Source organism: Xenopus tropicalis, chromosome 1 (genome assembly GCF_000004195.4).
Source record: "Xenopus tropicalis strain Nigerian chromosome 1, UCB_Xtro_10.0, whole genome shotgun sequence".
In the NCBI taxonomy this organism is placed as follows: Eukaryota; Metazoa; Chordata; class Amphibia; order Anura; family Pipidae; genus Xenopus; species Xenopus tropicalis.
In genome coordinates, this window is record NC_030677.2 from 13,412,615 (window position 1) to 13,435,962 (window position 23,348).

The 23,348-nt window shown below is 46.4% G+C and overlaps 1 protein-coding gene across 1 annotated transcript in view; it reads left to right on the forward strand.

The window, feature by feature from the left end:
• The first annotated feature begins 627 nt into the window (after positions 1 to 627).
• Positions 628 to 23,348, forward strand: part of gfra4 (GDNF family receptor alpha 4) — a 223,610-nt gene continuing 200,889 nt past the window's right edge. The window contains exon 1 of the mRNA XM_002936367.4: positions 628 to 1,545. Within this exon, the coding sequence (XP_002936413.1) occupies positions 1,497 to 1,545 (49 nt within the window). The 5' untranslated portion in view covers positions 628 to 1,496. The remainder of the gene's footprint in view (positions 1,546 to 23,348) is intronic.

Sequence of the window (23,348 nt, forward strand, 5' to 3'; positions counted from 1 at the left end):
CGCCTTCTCCCTTCCCCGACGCGATGCAGGTAAGTTTCTTTTAGGGACGCTTGAGGGAGGGGGTCGGAGGGTGTTCGGGAGTGCAGGGGCCCCTGAACCAGAAGCCCCGGTGGGCCCTGCACCCCCCCAGTCTGACCCTGATATGTGGTACTTTATTCACTATATACTGTATAGTTACATAGTTACATAGGGTTGAAAAAAAGAGTCCATCAAGTTCAACCCATCCAAGTAAACCCAGCACCCACAGCCTATACTTACCAATCTATACACTCACATACATAAACTATATATACAACCACTAATACTAACTGTAGATAGAGATAGTGGTGCATTTCTGCATTTTCACACAACAACCAGCTTAGGCACAGAATTGACAATAACAAAGTGGCACCTGTGCCAGACACATGTTCCTCTGCCTTCCTACCCACAGAGCAGTTAGGGTGCCCGGCTCTACCCATCTATTTCTTTGATGCAGCCCCCATGCAGCCCTGTGTATGTATGTGTGTGTGTGTGTGGTACCTACTGACACACAGGAGAAGAGAGGGCACATATGTGTATCTGTCCTGCACTGATGGGGGGATACTCTCTTCTCCCAAGGATGGGTGTGTGGCTGCTGTCCCTTTAAGAGAGAGACCCCCAGGGCTGGGTGCTGTGCCAGGCAGTAGGGACCTGCTCTTGCTGTAGGAGTAAAGGCAGAGAGCTGAGACAGGGGAAGGAACAGAGCTGAGACAGGGGAAGGAACAGAGCTGAGACAGGGGAAGGAACAGAGCTGAGACAGGGGAAGGAACAGACCTGAGACAGGGGAAGGAACAGACCTGAGACAGGGGAAGAAACAGAGCTGAGACAGGGGAAGGCAGGGAGCTGAGACAGGGGAAGGCACAGAGCTGAGGGGGAAGGCAATGCTCAGCCTCCCAGCATCCTACAGTCTCTCTGGCTGCACTGGGGAAGCAGCAGCAGCATCATTCGCTGGATTGCATGGGATTTAAACTCCTGCAGACCCCCAGGATACAACTGCACCCCCCTTATACCTGGAGCCCCTTTACTCTATATACCACCATTATACAGGGCAGCACCCCCATTTCTCATATTTCCACATTCTCATCAGGGGACCCCACTCACCTACTTGCCCAATCCGGGAGCCAAACTCAGGGCGCAAAGTGGGGGCCGCTCTTGTGTTTAACCCATGGATGTCCCCAGCTCCTGACAGCCCCGTATTTGCCCAGGAAAACCCTCTAAACTTGCCAGCAAGGGGCAGGGGCAGCGCAATCTGGGGCTGAAGTTTGCAGCTCGGAGGGGGGAGCGCTTGGGAGCGATCAAACTTCAGCTGATCCTGTCGGATTTGGAGGCTCCGAGCTCTGATCCAAAGGGGGATGTGTATAACCCACGGAACCAAGCTGAGAGTGTCACACACCTGCAGGGAGATTGGGCTCACCGAACCCAGGAGCTAGAACCTCAGCCTCTCCCGTATTGCCTTCTGCCACCGGGGAATAGTCGCCATGAAAGCGCTTAGACTGCTCGCTTGCGTCCTGCTGCTGCTGGTCTGCGGTAAGTCGCAGGGTACCTACCTGGCATTGCCCTGAGCAAAGTCTGATTACATGCATTTAATTGGGCAATGTGTGGCATTGAGAGCTACTGGGGGTATAAAGTGGCACTTGGCTGGGGGCATTTGTGGTGTATATATATATATATAGGCATGCTGCTGTCTGTAATTGGGTTCTGTGTGGGGCAGTGTTATGTACTATATAGGAGCTGTGGCACACACTGGCATTATACTGGCACTGGGTTCCCTCCATATATACACATTATATATATATATATATATATATACAGTACATGCTGTGCTTGGATTTTGTTGCAAAATACACACACATGCTGGGGAGTGTGTGGCACAGGCTGGCATTCTCCTGGTATTATATTGGCACTGGGTACTGCGAACGTGTGTGTGTGTATATAAACTGATACTATACTGGCACACTGTGGCACATACTGGTATTATACTGGTGAACAGGTAGCAAGGTGGGTGAACATGTACCGGTTGTGCACTTGCCGTCCTGGGTAATGTGTGGCACAAGCTGGCAATGCTACATTGGCACAGGGTGCGTGGGAAATGAATCTGATATGTTCACATGTTACATAGATTGTTGCACACAGACACTGATATCTTGGCAACATTAGCCCCCTAAATACCATGGGCACCCAACAGTAAGGGCACAATGTACCCTGGGGCAATAAGTGCTGAAAGTTGAAGAATAGACTGTTAGGTGTTATAGGATCATTATGAGAAACAGAGGCATGGGAATAAGGTGGTGCAGGGAGAAGCTGGCACAGACAGGGTGTTCATGTGGGCATAGATGCTGGCTACATATACAGTCACACATGGCACACTGGCATTCGGCAGGAGAGGAGTAATTATGTACAGATGCAATCTGGCACCATTCTAATGTTGGCAAGCACATTTGCACTTTATTGTCTGTGGGGGTTAGGGGCACGGTGTGGGGGTTAGGGGCACGGTGGGCAAAGTGGGGTGACACACACAGGGTCTTGCTAGTGCCCAAGATTGTGGAATTTACCTCCTATACCCTCTCTTGCACCATACTAAGGAATCATTTGGCTGGCACAGTGTTAATGGGAGGCTGAGAGGGTACCAGCACAGAAGTTGTGGCAAAAAGAGGGTTAATTTGTACCTGCACAAAACAAGGAATGGTATCGGTGGTGCAAGTCTGGCAAATTGTCTATGGTACAAGAGTACTAGAGCTGGGCAGGGCTGGCACAGTGAGGGGGTGCTGTCTGTGCGGCAGGGCTACATTGGGGTATAGTTAGCACCAAGCAGGGGGGGTGAGTTCAGATAAAGCTGGCTTTATGGCTTTTTTGTGGGGGGGAGTTGGATAAAATGTGGTTAATTCTGTCACTGTATTGGGGGCTCCTAAATATTGCCTGCAGGGCTGTGGGACTGGGAGTGTATGGGCACTTACTGTATCCTGGGCTAATGCTGTGTGCAGGGGCTGGCTCGTCTGTAGAACTGGGGGTACGGCAGCAGGACAGCCTCATTGCTCTGCCTTTTGTATTTTACAAACAGTGCTATTGAAGCGAATGTGGGGGGGGGGGGGGGGACACAATAGACTGTGTGCAAGAAGCTATTGCATTTATTTTATTCCCCATCCAGACAGTGTCCCCCATGTCACCAAAGGTATGTCTGGCTAATGGTGAACCCAAAGGGAAGAAGCCATCCTCCAGCCTGACTAGCCATGTAACCATGCCCACTATGAGGGGCACACACATGTCTAGCAGTGCCATGGGTAATATAGAGTTAATACTGCATATATTATGCTACTATCTGTTGCCCCCCCTGGCCCCCCAGTTCATCTCCTGTACCCCCCACCAGCTGTCTGGCCCCAATGTTGCCTGAGAAAAACATAAAATCATGCATAATGCATAATAATAATACTAATAATAATAATATCCCTTTATAATAGAAATGACATGTTCCAAGGCAAGCATGGTCGCTCTCTGAAACTCGCCAGGGCTTTAGCCCTCCCATTGCTTCCCCTTTAATCTCTCAGCTGGAGATCCTTATCTCTCTCTTTCACCTTCGCAGCCTCACTGATCCCCTTTCTGCTCCAGTCTCTCATCGTATTCATCCTTCTGCCCCGTCTCCCATTTCAGCCTCCCCTGTGGCAGTTATCGGTGTCAGTATCCCACATGCGGGTAGCACTAATGCATGGCTTCCCTTTCATCTCAATGTCTGCCCAGCTGTGCTGTTCCTCCTGCCCCAAAATCCCCCTCTTCTGCTCTATGGAGGGAACAGCTGGTGCATTGGAAAGCAAGTTTTATATATCTGACATAGGCAGTACTCTGGGGAGTGCACACTCACAGACATGAGTATGGGGCGCACACATGATACACTTAGTGCACTGAAACCTCTGTAGCCCCAGTCCAAGTGCATTTACTGCAACAGAGAATGCAGCAGCGTGTTAGTTCACTTTGGATCCAGAGATCTTGCAGGGCTACAACTCCCAGCATCTTCCCTCATAAGGATCAAGACAGTCAAGTTGCAGTTCTGCAACAACTGGAAACCTCATGTTGATAAATGTGAGGCTGCAGAGATTTTGGCACAGCCTATGATTGGGTCGGCTTTATGGTTTTACTGAGTGTTGACTCCCTACCCCCAAATTAATCCCCCCCCCTGTACTTTTATTATTTTCAGTTGGCTGCATAATAAGACATCTTTCCAGCCAATGAAATGATGCAACCAACTCGCAGTGCAACTCTCCGCCTATTGCACCACTACCTTCTCCCTCAGTATAAAAATTGCCTTATTACTAAGGAATGAGCGTCGGTGCCTGGGAAGTGCGCTGCTCCCTGCTGATTAGCTTTAATAAAGGCAAAGCAAGTCGCTGACAGTCGCTTCGAGAGCTTTGTTTTTCCAACCGGCTGGAGAAGTGCTTTGCCCTCGGTATTACTGTACCTCATCATTAGGGCGAGTGCTTGAATGGATTTATTTGCGGCAAATTGCAATACACGGCGAGATTAGGGGGTTGCTGTTTAATAGCTTTACACCTAGGATGAATGGAGGGCTGGCAAGTGGGACCCAAAATAGGGCACCATTCCATATGAAATAGGATTTGGGCAGGAACGGCCCGGGAGCCACAGGTGGATTTGCAGATGGGGGGGTTAACAGCCTAAAACTGGTCACAAAGCAGATGATTTTCCACCTGTTTATTGTATATTTTAGCAAAAAGGCTCAGATTTTGAAGAGCTTGTTTTATAGAAAAAATAATACAATCCTTATAAAGAGAAAAGCCCTGGGGGGCATGGGGAGTAGGGGGGCCCATCCTGCTATTCTCATTTATCTTTCCTTCTTCTCTTCTTCTTCTTGTGTGCCCCCTTCTCTCCTCTTCTGCCTTTTTCTCCTGCATTTTATCCCCCTTTTGTATTTTTCCCCTTATTTGCCTCCCCTCCAACAAATCTCCTCTCCTCCTGCCTTTATTCCCACCTTCTATTTATATGAGCCCCTCTCCATTTGTTCCTCTTCCCAGGTTTGATTTCTTCTTCTGTCACCTCTTGTAATTTTCATTTTCCTCCAATATTTTTCACTTTCCCTTTCTTCCCACCTATGCCCTCCTGCCTGTTTCCCTGTTTCTCTGAGCAGCTACCAGAATGGGGGCTACAGAAAATACAAATGTACATGGTCCTGGCATTCCTGAGTTGCCTGATGACCTATAGATGGCCACACAAAAGCCCCACTACTAGCAGGACCTTGGGTGCTTATTGTGCACTGTGATTGGACAAGAGTTCCTTGTACCTCCTGCAGTAATCTAGGGTAGTTGTTGATTGGAAAGATTAGAAACCCTGCTAATAAATAGACCCACCTGTAGAACTTTTGGTATCCTTGGAAGCAGGTAAACCTTTCTAATTGCCATGGGCCTCCAGAATTAAGTTGGTAATACTCTGGTCCTTGGCAGAATGGACTTATAGTGGCCAAATGGTTCTACACATGCATGGCCACCAATATTCCATTCATACCGCAGCTCAGCTATTCTCCACTCCCTCATCTGTTGATGCACCCACCATCATGGACATAGTTGATCTGCAGAATACATTTTTTTAACCATGACATCTGTGGAAACCTACCCCCAACAGGAAACAGTCGGGCAGTATAATCCGAATCAGCCAAACTGCCCAACCAAATATGGCTTTAGACACATACCACTCACTGCAATAGGTTATAGGTATTTTTGATTATTTATATCAGGTGTAAGAGGTTTTGGAGCATGGGGGTACCTAAGATCTCAGTTAACCCAAATAGATTACCTCAGACCCTATGAAATTGGTCTCAGCTTCCAGCAACTCCCAGTAGGGCACACGTGACACGTGACTCTTTTCTCAGTTGGGCCCTCACGGTACTGTTGGAGGAAGGATTAATCACACTGTGTCCCAACAGAAACAAATCTTTCTCTTTATTGGGCAGAGGTTGGGTGCTGATTCAGATGGTACAATATCAAATCAGTATGAGCTTCCAGTACTTTCTCCCATCAGATGTTATCCAACCCAAATAGAGGCTTGGGGGCATATTTATTATAGTGTGTAAGTCAACATCACCGGTGATGTTGCCCATAGCAACCAATCACCAATTAGAGTTGAACGGTCACATACAAGTTAGAGAACACAGAGCTTCTAGAGAAGCTAGAAAACATCTGATTGGTTGCTATGGGCAACATCACTGGTGATATTGGCTTACACACTATAATAAATATAGTTACATAGTGTTTGTAACTCCCAGAGGTAGTGCTCATTGCTTTGGTGACACAATCCCCAGTGCTAGGCGTAGCTCACAGTGTTCCCACACTCCTAGGATCTCTCTATTCCTGAGCCTGGCCACTTGAGTCCCTATACTGGTAGCAAGTCTGGACTGGGCTTCAAAATAGGCCCTGGCATTTCCAGTACACAGAGGTCCAAACAGCCCCCCACCAGCCCACTAAAAAGTGGCATCTTACAGCAGCCCCTCTGGCATTTGCCAGAACCCACAGATTGCCAGTCCAGACCTGACTGGCAGCACAGACACCATAGGGTACTAATCTAACTGGCCTCCTTGTTGGAGCCTCTGGCTGCTCTACTAACTACCCTGATCCTGTCCTCACTCCTAGAATAAGCTGTTACAGACCTTTCCTGGCACTTCACCTACTGGAACCTACCTCTGTTCCAGGCCCTTTGGCACACACCACCTCCAACAAACAGGGGAACCAAAAGAGGCCAAGTACTTTGTATAAACTAGGGGAATCCAGACACCCCCTGGCCAAATACTAAACTGCCAAGGGACCTGCTCCCCCTCCCAACTGTAAATCTAAACCATGTACTAGTGGGCAACAACTCCCTGGGAACTGCAACAGCAGTGATTAATATACCAAATGTAATAGACAATAAACCACACAATTGATAGATATGAAATAAATTGTAATATATATGCCAGCAATGAAATGACAACAATGAATAACAGTTTCGACTTAACACATATAATATATGAATATTCCCCTTTGTGTAAAAGATGTCCAGTCACTTTAAAAACACTGAGTGTGCACACTATGGGGGTGCCAAGGGTAACTTTTTGTATGAAGGGGGTGTAAGCAGAGTTATGTGTTGCAACACCAGATTGTAGCACCCCGGGGTGGGTAACTGTAAGGTCTCACCAACTCCCGGTGGCAGTGGAAGGGGAATATATTCTGTGGGGGCAAGGGCAGATACAGGGGGCAGTCTGATAGCTTTAAGCCTCACTGAGCTTGAAATGCTGGGGGAGAGAAAGGCTTCCTGGTATCCTGAGGATTCACTGCAGGTATCACGGAGGCGGGTGGGTTGCCCATCACTGATTCACTTATACCATGTGACACACACACAGAATGATGGGTAAGTGGGAGGGGCCTGTAACAGGTAGTTTATAATGAGGGGCTCCTCATATCTGTCTTTCCCATCACTGATTCACTTATACCAGTGGTTCTCAACCTTCCTAATGCCGCGACCCTTTAATACAGTTCCTCATGTTGTACTGACTCCCCAACCATAAAATTATCCCCAAGACCTTCGGAAATATGTGTTTTCCAATGGTCTTAGGCGACCCCTGTGAAAGGTTGGCGGTTTTCCCGCCAAATTGGGCTACTAATTTAAAGCCCTGGTGGGTTTCCAAAGTACAAACCTGCCAAGGTACAGTTTTGGGTTATTTTTTGGAGCCTTGGCGGGTTTGAAGTTTGGAAACTAGCCAAAGTTTTTCCCCCTAGTGTGCCTGTTCCACTGCATGCTGGGTAATGTAGTTTGTATCTAACAATTAGCCTACAGCTAGGATTAATATAAAACTACAATACCCATCATGCAATTGGACAGTATAGACAGAGGCTCCGTTTGGATTCCTTTTTGCTCTTTTAGGCTCAACCTGTCTGCCCTACAACCTGCTCCCTGCTCTATAGGGTATGTGATTGTACTGTTACTTTCTGCTGGGATGTGGGGCAGTTCTACCCCCTGCTCCCTGCTCTATAGGGTATGTGACTGTACTGTTACTTTCTACTGGGATGTGGGGCAGTTCTACCCCCTGCTCTATAGGGTATGTGATTGTACTGTTACTTTCTACTGGGATGTGGGGCAGTTCTACCCCCTGCTCTATAGGGTATGTGATTGTACTGTTACTTTCTACTGGGATGTGGGGCAGTTCTACCCCCTGCTCTATAGGGTATGTGATTGTACTGTTACTTTCTACTGGGATGTGGGGCAGTTCTACCCCCTGCTCCCTGCTCTATAGGGTATGTAATTGTACTGTTACTTTCTACTGGGATGTGGGGCAGTTCTACCCCCTGCTCCCTGCTCTATAGGGTATGTGATTGTACTGTTACTTTCTACTGGGATGTGGGGCAGTTCTACCCCCTGCTCTATAGGGTATGTGATTGTACTGTTACTTTCTACTGGGATGTGGGGCAGTTCTACCCCCTGCTCCCTGCTCTATAGGGTATGTGATTGTACTGTTACTTTCTACTGGGATGTGGGGCAGTTCTACCCCCTGCTCTATAGGGTATGTGATTGTACTGTTACTTTCTACTGGGATGTGGGGCAGTTCTACCCCCTGCTCTATAGGGTATGTGATTGTACTGTTACTTTCTACTGGGATGTGGGGCAGTTCTACCCCCTGCTCCCTGCTCTATAGGGAATGTGATTGTACCGTTACTTTCTACTGGGATGTGGGGGCAGTTGGTCCTTTAGCTATAACTCTCAGGATTGGGGCTGCTGAGAGTTGTAGTTCCCATATGTATATCATGTCTGGGGTTAATACAACATTCTGAATCCATTTCTGTAGTGACTTCCCAGCTGGACTGGGCACAGAGGGAATTATCAGCCATCCCAGTAACTGGGTAGTGATTATACGCTTTAAAAGGCATGTTTTCCCATATATACTTTTATTTTTTTAGAATTTTTTTTTCATTGCACATATTGGGCTATATTTGGCCTACTTTTTGGCTTTTGGCTAGTTTTGGGCTGGTTTGGAAGAATAAATCTGGCAACCCTGGTATGAAGTAGTTTGTATGAGGGGCTCCTCATATCTAGGTGGGTTGCCCATCACTGATTCACTTATACCATGTGACACATACACATAGAATGATGGGTAAGTGGGAGGGGCCTGTAATAAGTAGTTTATAATGAGGGGTTCCGCAAATCTAGGTGGGTTGCCCATCACTGATTCACTTATACCATGTGACACATACACATAGAATGATGGGTAAGTGGGAGGGGCCTGTAACAGGTAGTTTGTATGAGCGGCTCCTCATATCTAGGTGTGTTGCTCATCACTGATTCACTTATACCATGTGACACACACACATAGAATGATGGGTAAGTGGGAGGGGCCTGTAACAAGTAGTTTGTATGAGGGGCTCCTCATATCTAGGTGGGTTGCTCATCACTGATTCACTTATACCATGTGACACACACACATAGAATGATGGGTAAGTGGGAGGGGCCTGTAATAAGTAGTTTATAATGAGGGGTTCCTCAAATCTAGGTGGGTTGCCCATCACTGATTCACTTATACCATGTGACACACACACACAGAATGATGGGTAAGTGGGAGGGGCCTGTAACAGGTAGTTAATAGGAAGGGTTCCCCATATCTAGGTGCTTTTTACCTTGTGACACATACAAACAGATTATTGCCCTGTGAGTGGGCGCGGTAAGTACATAAGGACAGCCAGAGGAAATTAGTTATAAAACAGGTCATTGGTGACAAAACAACCATAAAAAGTCACTGTCACATCTGCTCATTCCTGTTCCATTCAGTCTGTTCCTGTTTCTGGCAAATAAACTTTTATATGGCAGCCCCCCTCCTGTTAGGGCAGGACAAGAATATGGCCTTGTAGGAGACTGATAACCATTTTCCTGGTAAATAAAAGACACCCCAGAAGTCTCTCCCCTTCCCCAAATGACAGAAATCACCATGGCGTTGGATATTAATGCTCCTTAAGAACAAACATAGCTCAGATTAACGCTACTGCCAAAAAGGAGGTTTTTAATAAAGAAAGTATTTATTTGGGCCTCATTAATTACAGCGGCTTATGCAACAGTTGCTTTGTACAAGTCGCTCTTAGTAGTCTGATCCACTCATGCCGTTCCCTGGTTACATAAACTGGGGCCCAGTCATCCAATATTACCCTGTTTATTTAAAGTCTAATATTGATCTTGTGGCACTCGTACATCCGATTGAGCACATTCCTGCCTTATATAATGGGATCCTGCAATCACATGGAATGTTATACTGGCACGTGGCAACACATTCGCCTAACACATTGGCACCGTCTCCCCTCTGTCCAATGATTTTTATTTCAGTTTTCTAGGGACAGACACAAGGGGGAAAATGTTGGATGGGTTACTGCCTGCCCTGCTCTCATTTCCCTACAGAAATAGGGGTTAGTAGCACTAGGTAGGTACCTAATATATAGGGGCAGAGACAGGGGAAAGTGTTGGAAGGGTTACTGCCTGCCCTGCTCTCATTTCCCTACAGAAATAAGGGTTGGTAGCACTAGGTAGGTACCTAATATATAGGGGCAGAGACAGGGGAAAGTGTTGGAAGGGTTACTGCCTGCTCTGCTCTCATTTCCCTACAGAAATAGGGGTTGGTAGCACTAGGTAGGTACCTAATATATAGGGGCAGAGACAGGGGAAAGTGTTGGAAGGGTTACTGCCTGCTCTGCTCTCATTTCCCTACAGAAATAGGGGTTGGTAGCACTAGGTAGGTACCTAATATATAGGGGCAGAGACAGGGGAAAGTGTTGGAAGGGTTACTGCCTGCTCTGCTCTCATTTCCCTACAGAAATAGGGGTTGGTAGCACTAGGTAGGTACCTAATATATAGGGACAGAGACAGGGGAAAGTGTTGGAAGGGTTACTGCCTGCCCTGCTCTCATTTCCCTACAGAAATAGGGGTTGGTAGCACTAGGTAGGTACCTAATATATAGGGACAGAGACAGGGGAAAGTGTTGGAAGGGTTACTGCCAGCCCTGCTCTCATTTCCCTACAGAAATAGGGGTTGGTAGCACTAGGTAGGTACCTAATATATAGGGACAGAGACAGGGGAAAGTGTTGGAAGGGTTACTGCCAGCCCTGCTCTCATTTCCCTACAGAAATAGGGGTTGGTAGCACTAGGTAGGTAACTAATATATAGGGGCAGAGACAGGGGAAAGTGTTGGAAGGGTTACTGCCTGCCCTGCTCTCATTTCCCTACAAAAAAAGGGGTTGGTAGCACTAGGTAGGTACCTAATATATAGGGGCAGAGACAGGGGAAAGTGTTGGAAGGGTTACTGCCTGCCCTGCTCTCATTTCCCTACAAAAAAGGGGTTGGTAGCACTAGGTAGGTACCTAATATATAGGGGCAGAGACAGGGGAAAGTGTTGGAAGGGTTACTGCCTGCCCTGCTCTCATTTCCCTACAAAAAAAGGGGTTGGTAGCACTAGGTAGGTACCTAATATATAGGGGCAGAGACAGGGGAAAGTGTTGGAAGGGTTACTGCCTGCCCTGCTCTCATTTCCCTACAAAAAAAGGGGTTGGTAGCACTAGGTACCTAATATATATGTATAGAGACTTACCTTTTGAGCTGGTTAGGCAGAGCAGGCTATAGCTAGGTACCCATACTTTATGAATAGAGCATATAGAACTCCCAGCTCTATAATGTGTAGTTCTGTTGCCCAGCAAGCTGTATTGTTACTTATCCCTGTCATAAATTGATTTGCTGCTGTAGTTTATTTTTTTCCCCTCTCAGCCTTTACACGTCATGGACCCAATCCATCAGAACAAGACTTGGCTTTGTAGCCTTAACATCTGGACACTCATGAAATTTTCAATGGAGCATAACGTGACCTTTGGCCCGGCCCCACCATATGCTGGGGAATGAGTGATTTTAGCTTTGGGCAGACAATTTCTGACCACCCCGAAGCCTTCAGGTGTCAGCTGACTCCATCCAGCTCCCAGATTCCATGGCCGTCTGCTTTTTTTCCCTCAGTTATTTATATAGATTTGTTGCATTTTTTATGAACAGCTATGGATTGAGAAAGAAACGGAAAAAAAAAACAAATTCATATATTTTTTTATTGTTTTTAATTACGGTGATTCATGCAGTTTGGGGGATATTGTAACTGTGTGTGTGTTTGTGGGGGGGCAGAGGGAATACCGTATGCAGCCGTATCTGTACCAAGCTTTGTGCCGGATAATATGAATGATGGAAGCCACTGGCTCGGCCCGTGAATGCTAAGCAGAGCTTTTAAACATTCATAGGAAAAACAGATATTCTGACGGTAGAGATGTCCAGAGTTCAATGTAAGTACTTGTAAGAAGAGCATGAATAATGTATGGGGCGGCTAATCAGCAAGCCCTCGCTACTAGTGTTGGCAAATACCGCTCCTTGGTTCTCCCGAAGCCTAATGTAGCAAAAGAAGAACAGATCCAAAGCCCCCCTGAGATCATATCTACCCTAGGGGCTATGGGAAGATGTTATATGATTTACTAGGTCTAGTAACTGTAGGGACCCATAGGGTTAAGCTCCCTATGGTGTTATCCCCTATCTTTATGTTATCTGTGTTGTAATAGGGCAGAGCCCTCTACACTCAGATTTCAGTATTAGGCTACCCCCTATAGGTTTAGCCCAGGTTGACCACTCCCCTTGTGCAGACTATATAGTGTCTGGCACAAGGAAGTGCCTTCCTCTTTGGCTGCTGTTCTCTCAGGCTGCATGTCATCGGGCCTGAGACACACGGTCTCAGTAAAGAGAACTGCCAGTTTATAAGTCGGGGACAGGGCCCCGTGAATGAGAATTAGCCAGCACAGACAGTTTTACTTATAGCACCCTCTAGAAGTGGTGAGAGTAGTCAGCTTATTTAGCAAGGGCAGTTTAATAGCCCCAACCAGGAGTTGTAAAAGGGTTTAGTCCACCCCGGCTCTGTAGTCGTTCTTTAGGGACCGGTTTTATTAGACGCCAGGTACCAGTGTTAGGAGCTCTCCCCTGGACCACAGTCGGCCGGAACACTCCCTTCTGAAAGGTCTATATCTCAGGTGTCAACTAATCCTCTGTGCATCCTCCAAGTGGGTTATTCTGTGCCTAAGTGTCACCTTTGTATTATCCACGGTGATCACACATTCTATACTGCTGTGTCTGTGAGTATACCCTGCTGCACTATCAAGTTGTGCCTTTGTCCAATAAATTGTACCATAGTTCATGAGCAAGAACCTTTCTGGCGTCCATTATTCCATCTGCACCACACAAGCTCTATCTAGTTGTAGTTCAACTACACCCTCAGCTCCATTAATACCTCCCAGATAGCGGAGGCCCACTCCTGTGTATTAAGGTCGCATGTAACACATGCTCTATACCACCTACTAGCCTGGGTCTGCCATATCCTAGCCAAACAAGTGTTACATTTGGCGCCCAACGTGCTTTTATATTGATATATTCAATTTATTTAATCCGGAGCCATAGCCTTGAGGGACTGAGCCGCTGTGTGTGTGTCTTTAAATTTCCCTGACAGGCACTGCCGGACGCGATAGGCAAAAGGCGCCTGCAGTCCTGCTCGTAAATTCTAATTTGTAATTGGCCGTGGGTTCGGGCTTGAAAGGTTCCCCCGAGCATTCCCATTGGCTGGCGCCACTGTCAATCATCATTACTAGTTTTGGCGCTCTTTTGTACTGAAATCTCGTGTGAAGTGACTTGTTTACGAGACTTCACCGGGGAGGGGGCAGGAGCTGACGTCACGGCGGCCATCTTACGACTCGCACTTGAGAGAGTGAGAGGTGCGCTAAACAGCTCTTGTGCCCTAGTGAGTGACTGTGTTTGTAAGCGGCTGCTACAACTACAGTTTTCTAAGAAATCAAACCAGCATTGCCTACCCGACACTGCGGCTGCAGAGGGATCCATTGGCGACTGGCAGCGTGGTACCGGATTTCACCAGAGCCTGCGGCTGCGGCCTGGAAAATCTGACCGGAACTCCACGACTAATAATACCTGTTGATCTCAGCATACCTAATCTGACCTGCGGCTGCGGAAAGACTGCTACGGTTCTGAGATCTACCGGGTGCGACTGGGACCTGCGGCTGCGGCCTAGAGCACACCGGAGGACTGTGAGTATTCCACGGCTGTGGGACCACTACTATTATCCAGCCGGCAGGCTTGTTATATCAACCGGATAAACCGGCACCTGCCGTTTTTCACTTACCCCAGTGAGACCTAGTACACGCGGCTGCGATCTGGGTTTGATAACATAGTGGGAAGTGTTGCTCCCATTGCTGCGGCTGCAGTAAGGAGCATTATATTGAACCATAGACCCCCGGAGGCGTCTGCGGGCTGCTATAGAACTGTGGGCCCAGTTACTGCGGGACTCTGAATTTCATTGCTGCGGCTGCAGTGTAAAATATTTTGTGGATATTAAACCACTATCTGCTAAAATGGCGGATGCATCTACACCCCGCCAACTGACACCAGAGGCATTTGAAAATGTGCCTGAAATTGTTCCCCCGCAGCGGTATACCTGGCTAGGTACTTTTGGGGAGCGTTATGAGGAAGACGGGTCCAAATGGGTAGAGGCCTATTGTGGGGGATGCTATTCTGAAATATCCCAAGCGTGGAGGGATCTGGAAGCCAGATGCCCTGTCTGTAAGACCCGCTGCTGGACTGAGCCTCTAGTAAAACCACAAGTACCTTCCTATGATAAGGGTACCAGCATTTCACCAGGCTCAACCAGGCCTGCAACCCCTGTACCCGCCCCGGTCCAGAAACCCGAGGTCCCTACACCAACCTCAGAGGGAACCTCAGGGGACATATTATTATCCTCATCACATTCCTCCGAAAGTGGGGAGCTGGGCGCAGGTATGGCTGCTATATCCTTAGCACCAACTGAGAAAGCTAAACCACCTACTGTTGCTCGTTCAGACCCCAATACCCCTATTGATCCAGCCATACAAAGGCTACTGGAGATAATGAGAGGGAGAGGAAGGGCTAAGTCTGAGAGCCAGGAGGAAAAGAGTACAGTATCATCCACAGGGAGTGGTATGCTGTTGGGTAGCTCTACCCGGCGTAGGTACCCAAGACCTAATTGGGCTGTAATGGACTTTGGGCCCCTACCAAAATGCTCCTTACCAGAGGAGGAGTATAAATTTCAATCTACTATGCCTCCTACTGATTCCACTCCTAAAGGGAAGGCGCAGAGTTTGCCTCCAGAGTGGCCCTGTACACCGCCACCACCGTATGCTTTCAGCAAAGATACGTCCTGCTGGGTGGCTCCGGGGAGAGCTGATTCTGAAAAATTCAGGTCGGTTTCAAGAGTGCAACGCCTTATCAATACCCAGGTGTATGAAAAATGGGGCTATTACATGCCATATGCCCCGGAGTGGGTGTATGATGAGGTCACCAAGCATGTCGACGAGTGGCTGTATGGAGAGCTTGTCCGCAGGGAGAAGTTGGGACCGGGAGGAGTCTTTAAGAAGGATCCCGAGAGAAGACACAGGGATGTCGACTACCTCTATGATATTGCCCAGGAGTGGTCGTTCGGGCGTACCATCCTAAAACATGGTGTAAAGTCGTGTGGAAAGTATCAAGAGGAAAGAAATTTCGCACTTAGCTCAGACCTCCCAGTGGAGGCCGAATTGATAAGCCGCACCCGGCTTACTACGTGTCTTATGAAGTCACAAAAGCCAAGTACGAACGCAATATGCACTGAAAAACCCCATGCCGGATTCAGGTATATTTCCCTTCATTGATGGGATTTTCCCCCGGGTGGGAGGTGGGTTTGGTTTCCCCTAAAAGTTAAGGGGCAACACCCACCATATTGGGCACATCTCCTAAGGACTGCCGGTATTGCTGCATCTAGGGTGTGACCCCATCTTCAGTTATCCACAGTGGTGGATTTGTTTTTTTTGTAAGTTTGGAACTCTCCACATTCCTTCAGGAGAGACTGTAAAGTTTTGTTTAAGTTGGGTGATCAAGAAAAGACTGCTGCGCCCCACCCCACTACAACTTCTATTTCATTGCCTAATCCACACCACGAAGTGCATGTCGAGACATCCATGAACACTGGGTTTGGGTGGAAGGCCTGGACTTAATAAAGTTTATGGGTGGGGATGTATTACAGTTTAAATTGTGCCCAATAACAATTTCTTTACAGCCAAGCATGTGCCTGGGGACCCCTGAGTGAAGGCAGGATCGTCCTCATGTGTAAGTGTATCTATTATATCCCTGTTGCAGGTTACAGGTGGTATATCAAGGATACCTAAGTGTGTACCTGAGCACCACTGTTTAGGGGCAGGAAGGTGACTCAAGATTCTAAGTATTGTGCCTGTCATACCTCTGTTGCAGAGTCAGATGGTATGTCATGGATCTATAAGTAACGTGCCTGAGTGATCTATTATGACACTCATGATTGTATATGGTTTACAGTAACGTAACTAGCAACGAAACAGTTAATATTTTGTTTAAATCAAAATTCTGTTACAGCTAAGATGGTGCCTGGGAACCTGTATTTCAGGAGAATTCCCATGTGTGCACTGGAGTGATCCTACAGGACACTCAAAGTGTATATGATTCAATAAGTTGCTGTATGTGCCTAATCTTTTCTTTACAGCTATCCAGTGTACCAGATACTCCTCAGGAGAGGGTATCAGAAATGGATGTATGGGTACTGTATTTTTGCACTAAATCAATGCACTACTGTTTTTGCTTGAAAAGTGTACTTAATGTTATTTGCCATTGCCGGGTCGGAATGGAATTTTCCCCCGGGTGAATGTAGGGACCCATAGGGTTAAGCTCCCTATGGTGTTATCCCCTATCTTTATGTTATCTGTGTTGTAATAGGGCAGAGCCCTCTACACTCAGATTTCAGTATTAGGCTACCCCCTATAGGTTTAGCCCAGGTTGACCACTCCCCTTGTGCAGACTATATAGTGTCTGGCACAAGGAAGTGCCTTCCTCTTTGGCTGCTGTTCTCTCAGGCTGCATGTCATCGGGCCTGAGACACACGGTCTCAGTAAAGAGAACTGCCAGTTTATAAGTCGGGGACAGGGCCCCGTGAATGAGAATTAGCCAGCACAGACAGTTTTACTTATAGCACCCTCTAGAAGTGGTGAGAGTAGTCAGCTTATTTAGCAAGGGCAGTTTAATAGCCCCAACCAGGAGTTGTAAAAGGGTTTAGTCCACCCCGGCTCTGTAGTCGTTCTTTAGGGACCGGTTTTATTAGACGCCAGGTACCAGTGTTAGGAGCTCTCCCCTGGACCACAGTCGGCCGGAACACTCCCTTCTGAAAGGTCTATATCTCAGGTGTCAACTAATCCTCTGTGCATCCTCCAAGTGGGTTATTCTGTGCCTAAGTGTCACCTTTGTATTATCCACGGTGATCACACATTCTATACTGCTGTGTCTGTGAGTATACCCTGCTGCACTATCAAGTTGTGCCTTTGTCCAATAAATTGTACCATAGTTCATGAGCAAGAACCTTTCTGGCGTCCATTATTCCATCTGCACCACACAAGCTCTATCTAGTTGTAGTTCAACTACACCCTCAGCTCCATTAATACCTCCCAGATAGCGGAGGCCCACTCCTGTGTATTAAGGTCGCATGTAACACATGCTCTATACCACCTACTAGCCTGGGTCTGCCATATCCTAGCCAAACAAGTGTTACATAACCAATAGCAACGCATTGCTATAGATCTTTGCTTTCAAAGCGGTGCCTAAAGCTGACCATACACACGCCAATATTATCGGACGAAACCTCGGCTAGCTGTCGGTGCGTGTAAGCTTCGGAGATCAGCCGTCTTGTTGATCGGGCAGGACAAAATGGACCAATGGTCGCAGGAAAGATCATAATTGTAAAGTGGCCATCTTTAGTAATGTTACCTGCTGATTGGTTGCTAAGGGTTTCTAGACAGGGTTACTTTACTTACATTGCCCCAAAAGCGTTTGCTGTTAAAGGTGGTGGGTTTACCATTTAGTATGTTATGTCCTTTTACTAGCAACTTTGCAATTGGTCTTCATTATTTATTTTTTATCATTTTCAAACTATTTCCTTTCCACTTCGACATTTTTTCCAGCTTTCAAATGAGGGTCACTGACCCCAACATCCAAAAACGCTTGCTCTGTGCGCTTACAAATGTATTCATATTGTTACCTTTTATTACTTATTTTACTATTCAGCCCCTCTCCTATTCATATTCCAGTCTTTCATTTAACCCACTGCTTGGTCGCTAAGGTAAACAAGACCCTAGCAACCGAATAGCTCCTGAACTTCCACAAAGGAGAGCTGCTGAACAAAAAGTGAAATAACTGAAAAAAAACACAAAAAATAAAAAAATGAAAAGTCTACTTTATATTAAAAGTTAATTTAAAGGTGAACTACTCCTTTAAAGTTTGCATTGTAATAACTGTGTAACATATACAGTATTTATGTGTATATAATATTAGGGTAAAGACCCTCCTTTATAATTTAGGTTATGAATAAATAGGGGTTCATGCTGTGTGTATAGGGGCCCCCTGCCGCGTCCCCTGCACCGCCCACATGGGGCCCCTGCCACGCCCCCTAACCCTTGCAGGGCCCCTGCTACCCGCCCGATGTCCTCCCTGTCTGGGGAAGGACACCAGCGCTGGAGGGGCGACAGGGATCGGGTCTGGACTGGTGGGGCCCACTGGGTTTTTGGCGGCCCAGTCCAACCCGGTATGGGGGGTAACGGTATAATCTAGCTCCGCCCACTTACCCATTCTACAGAGTAATCATTGACCCAACAGTAGCCAATGTACATCCTTCAGAACACACTGTGATTGGCTGATCATTATAACCAGTTAAATAAAAGGCCTCGGTGTTAATGAAAGCAAACAAACATACAGCGAAATGCTCTGTCGATCAATAATATTAACACCACCCCCCCCCCCATCTCTGATAGGAACCTCTCTCACTTACACAGCGACTGTCTTTATTTCTGACTTTAATAATATTAGAATCAATTTTCTGGGCCATTGGCTGCAATTCATCTTAATAGCGGCCGAGGGAAACTTTTCTAAGCGTTTTTTTTGCTAAATTTGCGCTTTTCGCAGCTCTCCGGTTTCAGATTTGCTCACAAATAATTTAAGTGCTTCCTTAAATCCCAGCGGAATGGTTGTTTGGAAGTTTGCCCTTGAAAGCCTTAACTCCGCGCGTGCCGGCCGCACCGGCTTCTGTTCTGCCCGAGGGGGGGGGGTACCGGAGACTGCCTCTGGCCTCATTCTACATGCAAAGGGGTCACAATAGATTCAGTTATGTGAATGTATTACTCCTACATCCCAATCCCCCGTGTATATATGTGCCCCCTGTTTATTCATGTCTTGTATTTCCTATTTCTTTAGCTCTGGGTGCACCGTCCTTTTGTTATGGAAAGCATTCCTCACTGCTAATTATTTATAGGCACCAACGAACAAGGCCTGCCATGTTTCTTAAATAGAATAGTAGATATTAGCAGTCACTGAGGGGTTCTGTGCCCCCCATATAAAGGCACAAGGCTGCAGGCTGAGTTATACAGGGAACTCTGAGTATCACTCATGTATTATAAGGGATAATGTACCCCCTACTGTAAATGATAAGGATATTAGCAGTCACTGAGGGGTTCTGTGCCCATATAAAGGCACAAGGCTGCAGGCTGAGTTATACAGGGAACTCTGAGTATCACTCATGTATTATAAGGGATAATGTACCCCCTACTGTAAATGATAAGGATATTAGCAGTCACTGAGGGGTTCTGTGCCCATATAAAGGCACAAGGCTGCAGGCTGAGTTATACAGGGAACTCTGAGTATCACTCATGTATTATAAGGGATAATGTACCCCCTACTGTAAATGATAAGGATATTAGCAGTCACTGAGGGGTTCTGTGCCCCCCATATAAAGGCACAAGGCTGCAGGCTGAGTTATACAGGGAACTCTGGGTATCACTCATGTATTATAAGGGGTAATGTACCCCCTACTGTAAATGATAAGGATATTAGCAGTCACTGAGGGGTTCTGTGCCCCCCATATAAAGGCACAAGGCTGCAGGCTGAGTTATACAGGGAACTCTGAGTATCACTCATGTATTATAAGGGATAATGTACCCCCTACTGTAAATGATAAGGATATTAGCAGTCACTGAGGGGTTCTGTGCCCATATAAAGGCACAAGGCTGCAGGCTGAGTTATACAGGGAACTCTGAGTATCACTCATGTATTATAAGGGATAATGTACCCCCTACTGTAAATGATAAGGATATTAGCAGTCACTGAGGGGTTCTGTGCCCCCCATATAAAGGCACAAGGCTGCAGGCTGAGTTATACAGGGAACTCTGGGTATCACTCATGTATTATAAGGGGTAATGTACCCCCTACTGTAAATGATAAGGATATTAGCAGTCACTGAGGGGTTCTGTGCCCATATAAAGGCACAAGGCTGCAGGCTGAGTTAGACAGGGAACTCTGAGTATCACTCATGTATTATAAGGGATAATGTACCCCCTACTGTAAATGATAAGGATATTAGCAGTCACTGAGGGGTTCTGTGCCCATATAAAGGCACAAGGCTGCAGGCTGAGTTATACAGGGAACTCTGAGTATCACTCATGTATTATAAGGGATAATGTACACCATAAATAAAAAGAAAATATTTAGGTGGTGCATTATTCCTTATATTATACAGCCTATTAATAATCCAATTAGCTTAGTCTCATTAAGGAATGTGTCACATGATGTATTGTTTTAATGTTGATTAAAATGCTGGATATCTCTCGATTGCCTCCCATTGACTGCAATGAAACGCACTGTGAGTAGCCCTCGGCCTGTAATTATCTCTTGTACACACGGATGCACAATTAGTGCACAATTACCTACTCACAGTAACAGTGCAGTCGGTGGGAGGCAACATGCACAGAACCCTGATTGCCATCACTTTCTGACGTGAACTGATTTTGGTTCAAGAGATAGCGGTAGATATTTTCAGTTCAACAATAATTGGAGTTCCGCAGATCGGACAACCAATGGGGAGAATGCTTACCAGCGCTGGGGTCAAGAATATCTGGTCTATCGAGTCCAAGTGGATTGAAGTGCAGTTCTAGAAAATGACTATCTTGTCTATGAGTTCAAGGGGATTGAAATGCAGTTCTAGAGCATGACTATCTGGTCTATGAGTCCAAGGGGATTGACGTGCAGTTCTATAGTATGACTATCTGGTCCATGAGTTCAAGGGGATTGAGGTGCAGTTCTCGAGCATAGCTATCTGGTCTGTGAGTCCAAGGGCATTGAAGTGCAGTTCTAGAGCATGACTATCTGGTCTATGAGTCCAAGGGGATTGAAGTGCAATTCCATAGCATAACTATCTGGTCTATGAGTCCAAGGGATTGACTTGCAGTTCTATAGCATGACTATCTGGTCCATGAGTTCAAGGGGATTAAAGTAGAGTTCTAGAGCATGATTATCTGGTCTATGAGTCCAAGGGGATTAAAGTGGAGTTCTAGAGCATGACTATCTGGTCTATGAGTCCAAGGGGATTGAAATGCAGTTCTATAGCATAACTATCTGGTCTATGAGTTCAAGGGCATTGAAGTGCAGTTCTAGAGCATGGCTATCTGGTCTATGAGTCCAAGAGGATTGAAGACTATTTTCCTCCTACACTCCAGAATCATACAGGCAAGTTAATTGGTTCCTAATAAAACTGACCCCAGTGAGTGTAATATGGACCTTAGATTGTAAGCTCCACCGGGGCAATATGTATAAATAATATTTGTCCTTTGCAAGCCCTCATATTCACCGCTTTAGCCCTCGATTTGATTGCAGTTCAGTGAAGAACAACCGAGCCAGTTAATGTTATTCTCAGCCTGCCCTACGTGCAGAATTAATATATTGCCCTTATTTTCCGAGCTGAGGCCCAACGATTTTTTCTAATGAAATTTCCCATCTCTCATTTACTTTTCCTCCAAACACCGTATAACCCAGAAGCTATAACTCGCCGGCCTCTTTTTTCCCAATGACTGCGAAATGTCAGACCCAATTAGATTTTTGGATTACTTTCATGTTAGGGTCAAATGCTTTGCACATCTTTGCCGGAGATAAGAAAACAAGGCAAAAGATTTTCCTCGACCGAAACGGCTACTTGGGATCAGAAAACTGCCGGGGAGATTTATCTGCTGCTGTTGCTGTAGATTGAACGTTGCAAAAAAAGAAAAAAGAAAAAAATATGGGTTAATGGAATGTATTGAGAATACTGTATGTTTGGGGAATACCAAGTAGAACAAGAAAGGTATGGAATCGCGTTCACAGGGATAGGAGATACCAATATTTCCCTGGGGGGGGGGGGGTATGTGCTAGGGTTGTGTAGGGTGTGGGAGCAAGTGGGAAGGCTCTAGTTGACATGAAGAGCTTGCAGTCTATGGTGAATGGGCTGTTTATACAATAAATCCCCTAGGGGGCCCAGTGACTGGTGGTGCTTGGCCAGAGGGCCACGTAGGGGAGATCAGCTATATAAAAAATCATGAAATACCGTTGTATAAAAGTCACTGTAAGCATAGGAAGATGCCTTCTCCTGCAGTTTTGGGCAGTTACAAAAACGTACCATGTGACACCACCAGTAGATATATCCGGAATGCCGTATCTAAAGCATGAATACAGACTGCAGTGTTTTCATATAATGCTAAAGTGTGTGTTTTTGTAGATCGGTATTTCTCCACCGTGTATATATACGCCAGTAGAGAAAATGACCCTTGTGCAATTAGCCTTACCGTTTCTGAGGAACTGTGCTTAACTGTGTTAAAAAGATACTTTTCTGTAAGCCATCAGAGTGTTCTAGGCCCACCCAGTGTTTCAGTGACAGACTTCCTGCCCCTCCCCAATAAGATTCCATCAGTGTCCTAGTCCCACCCACTGCTTCAGTTACAGACTCCTTGCCCCTCCCCAATAAGGTTCCATCAGAGTGTCCTAGTCCCACCTACTGTTTAAGTTACAGACTCCCTGCAAGATGCCATCAGAGTATTCTAGTCCCACCCAGTGTTTCAGTTACAGACTTCCTGCAGGATTCCATCAGAGTGTTCTAGTCCAACCCAGTGTTTTAGTTACAAACTCCCTATAGAATTCCATCAGAGTGTTATAGTCCCACCTACTGTTTCAGTTACAGACTCCCTGCAGGATTCCATCAGAGTGTTCTAGCCCAGTCTTTCAGTTACAAACTCCCTATAGGATTCCATCAGAGTGTTCTAGTCCCACCTACTGTTTCATTTACAGACTCCCTGCAGGATTCCATCAGAGTGTTCTAGTCCTACCCAGTCTTTCAGTTACAAACTCCCTATAGGATTCCATCAGAGTGT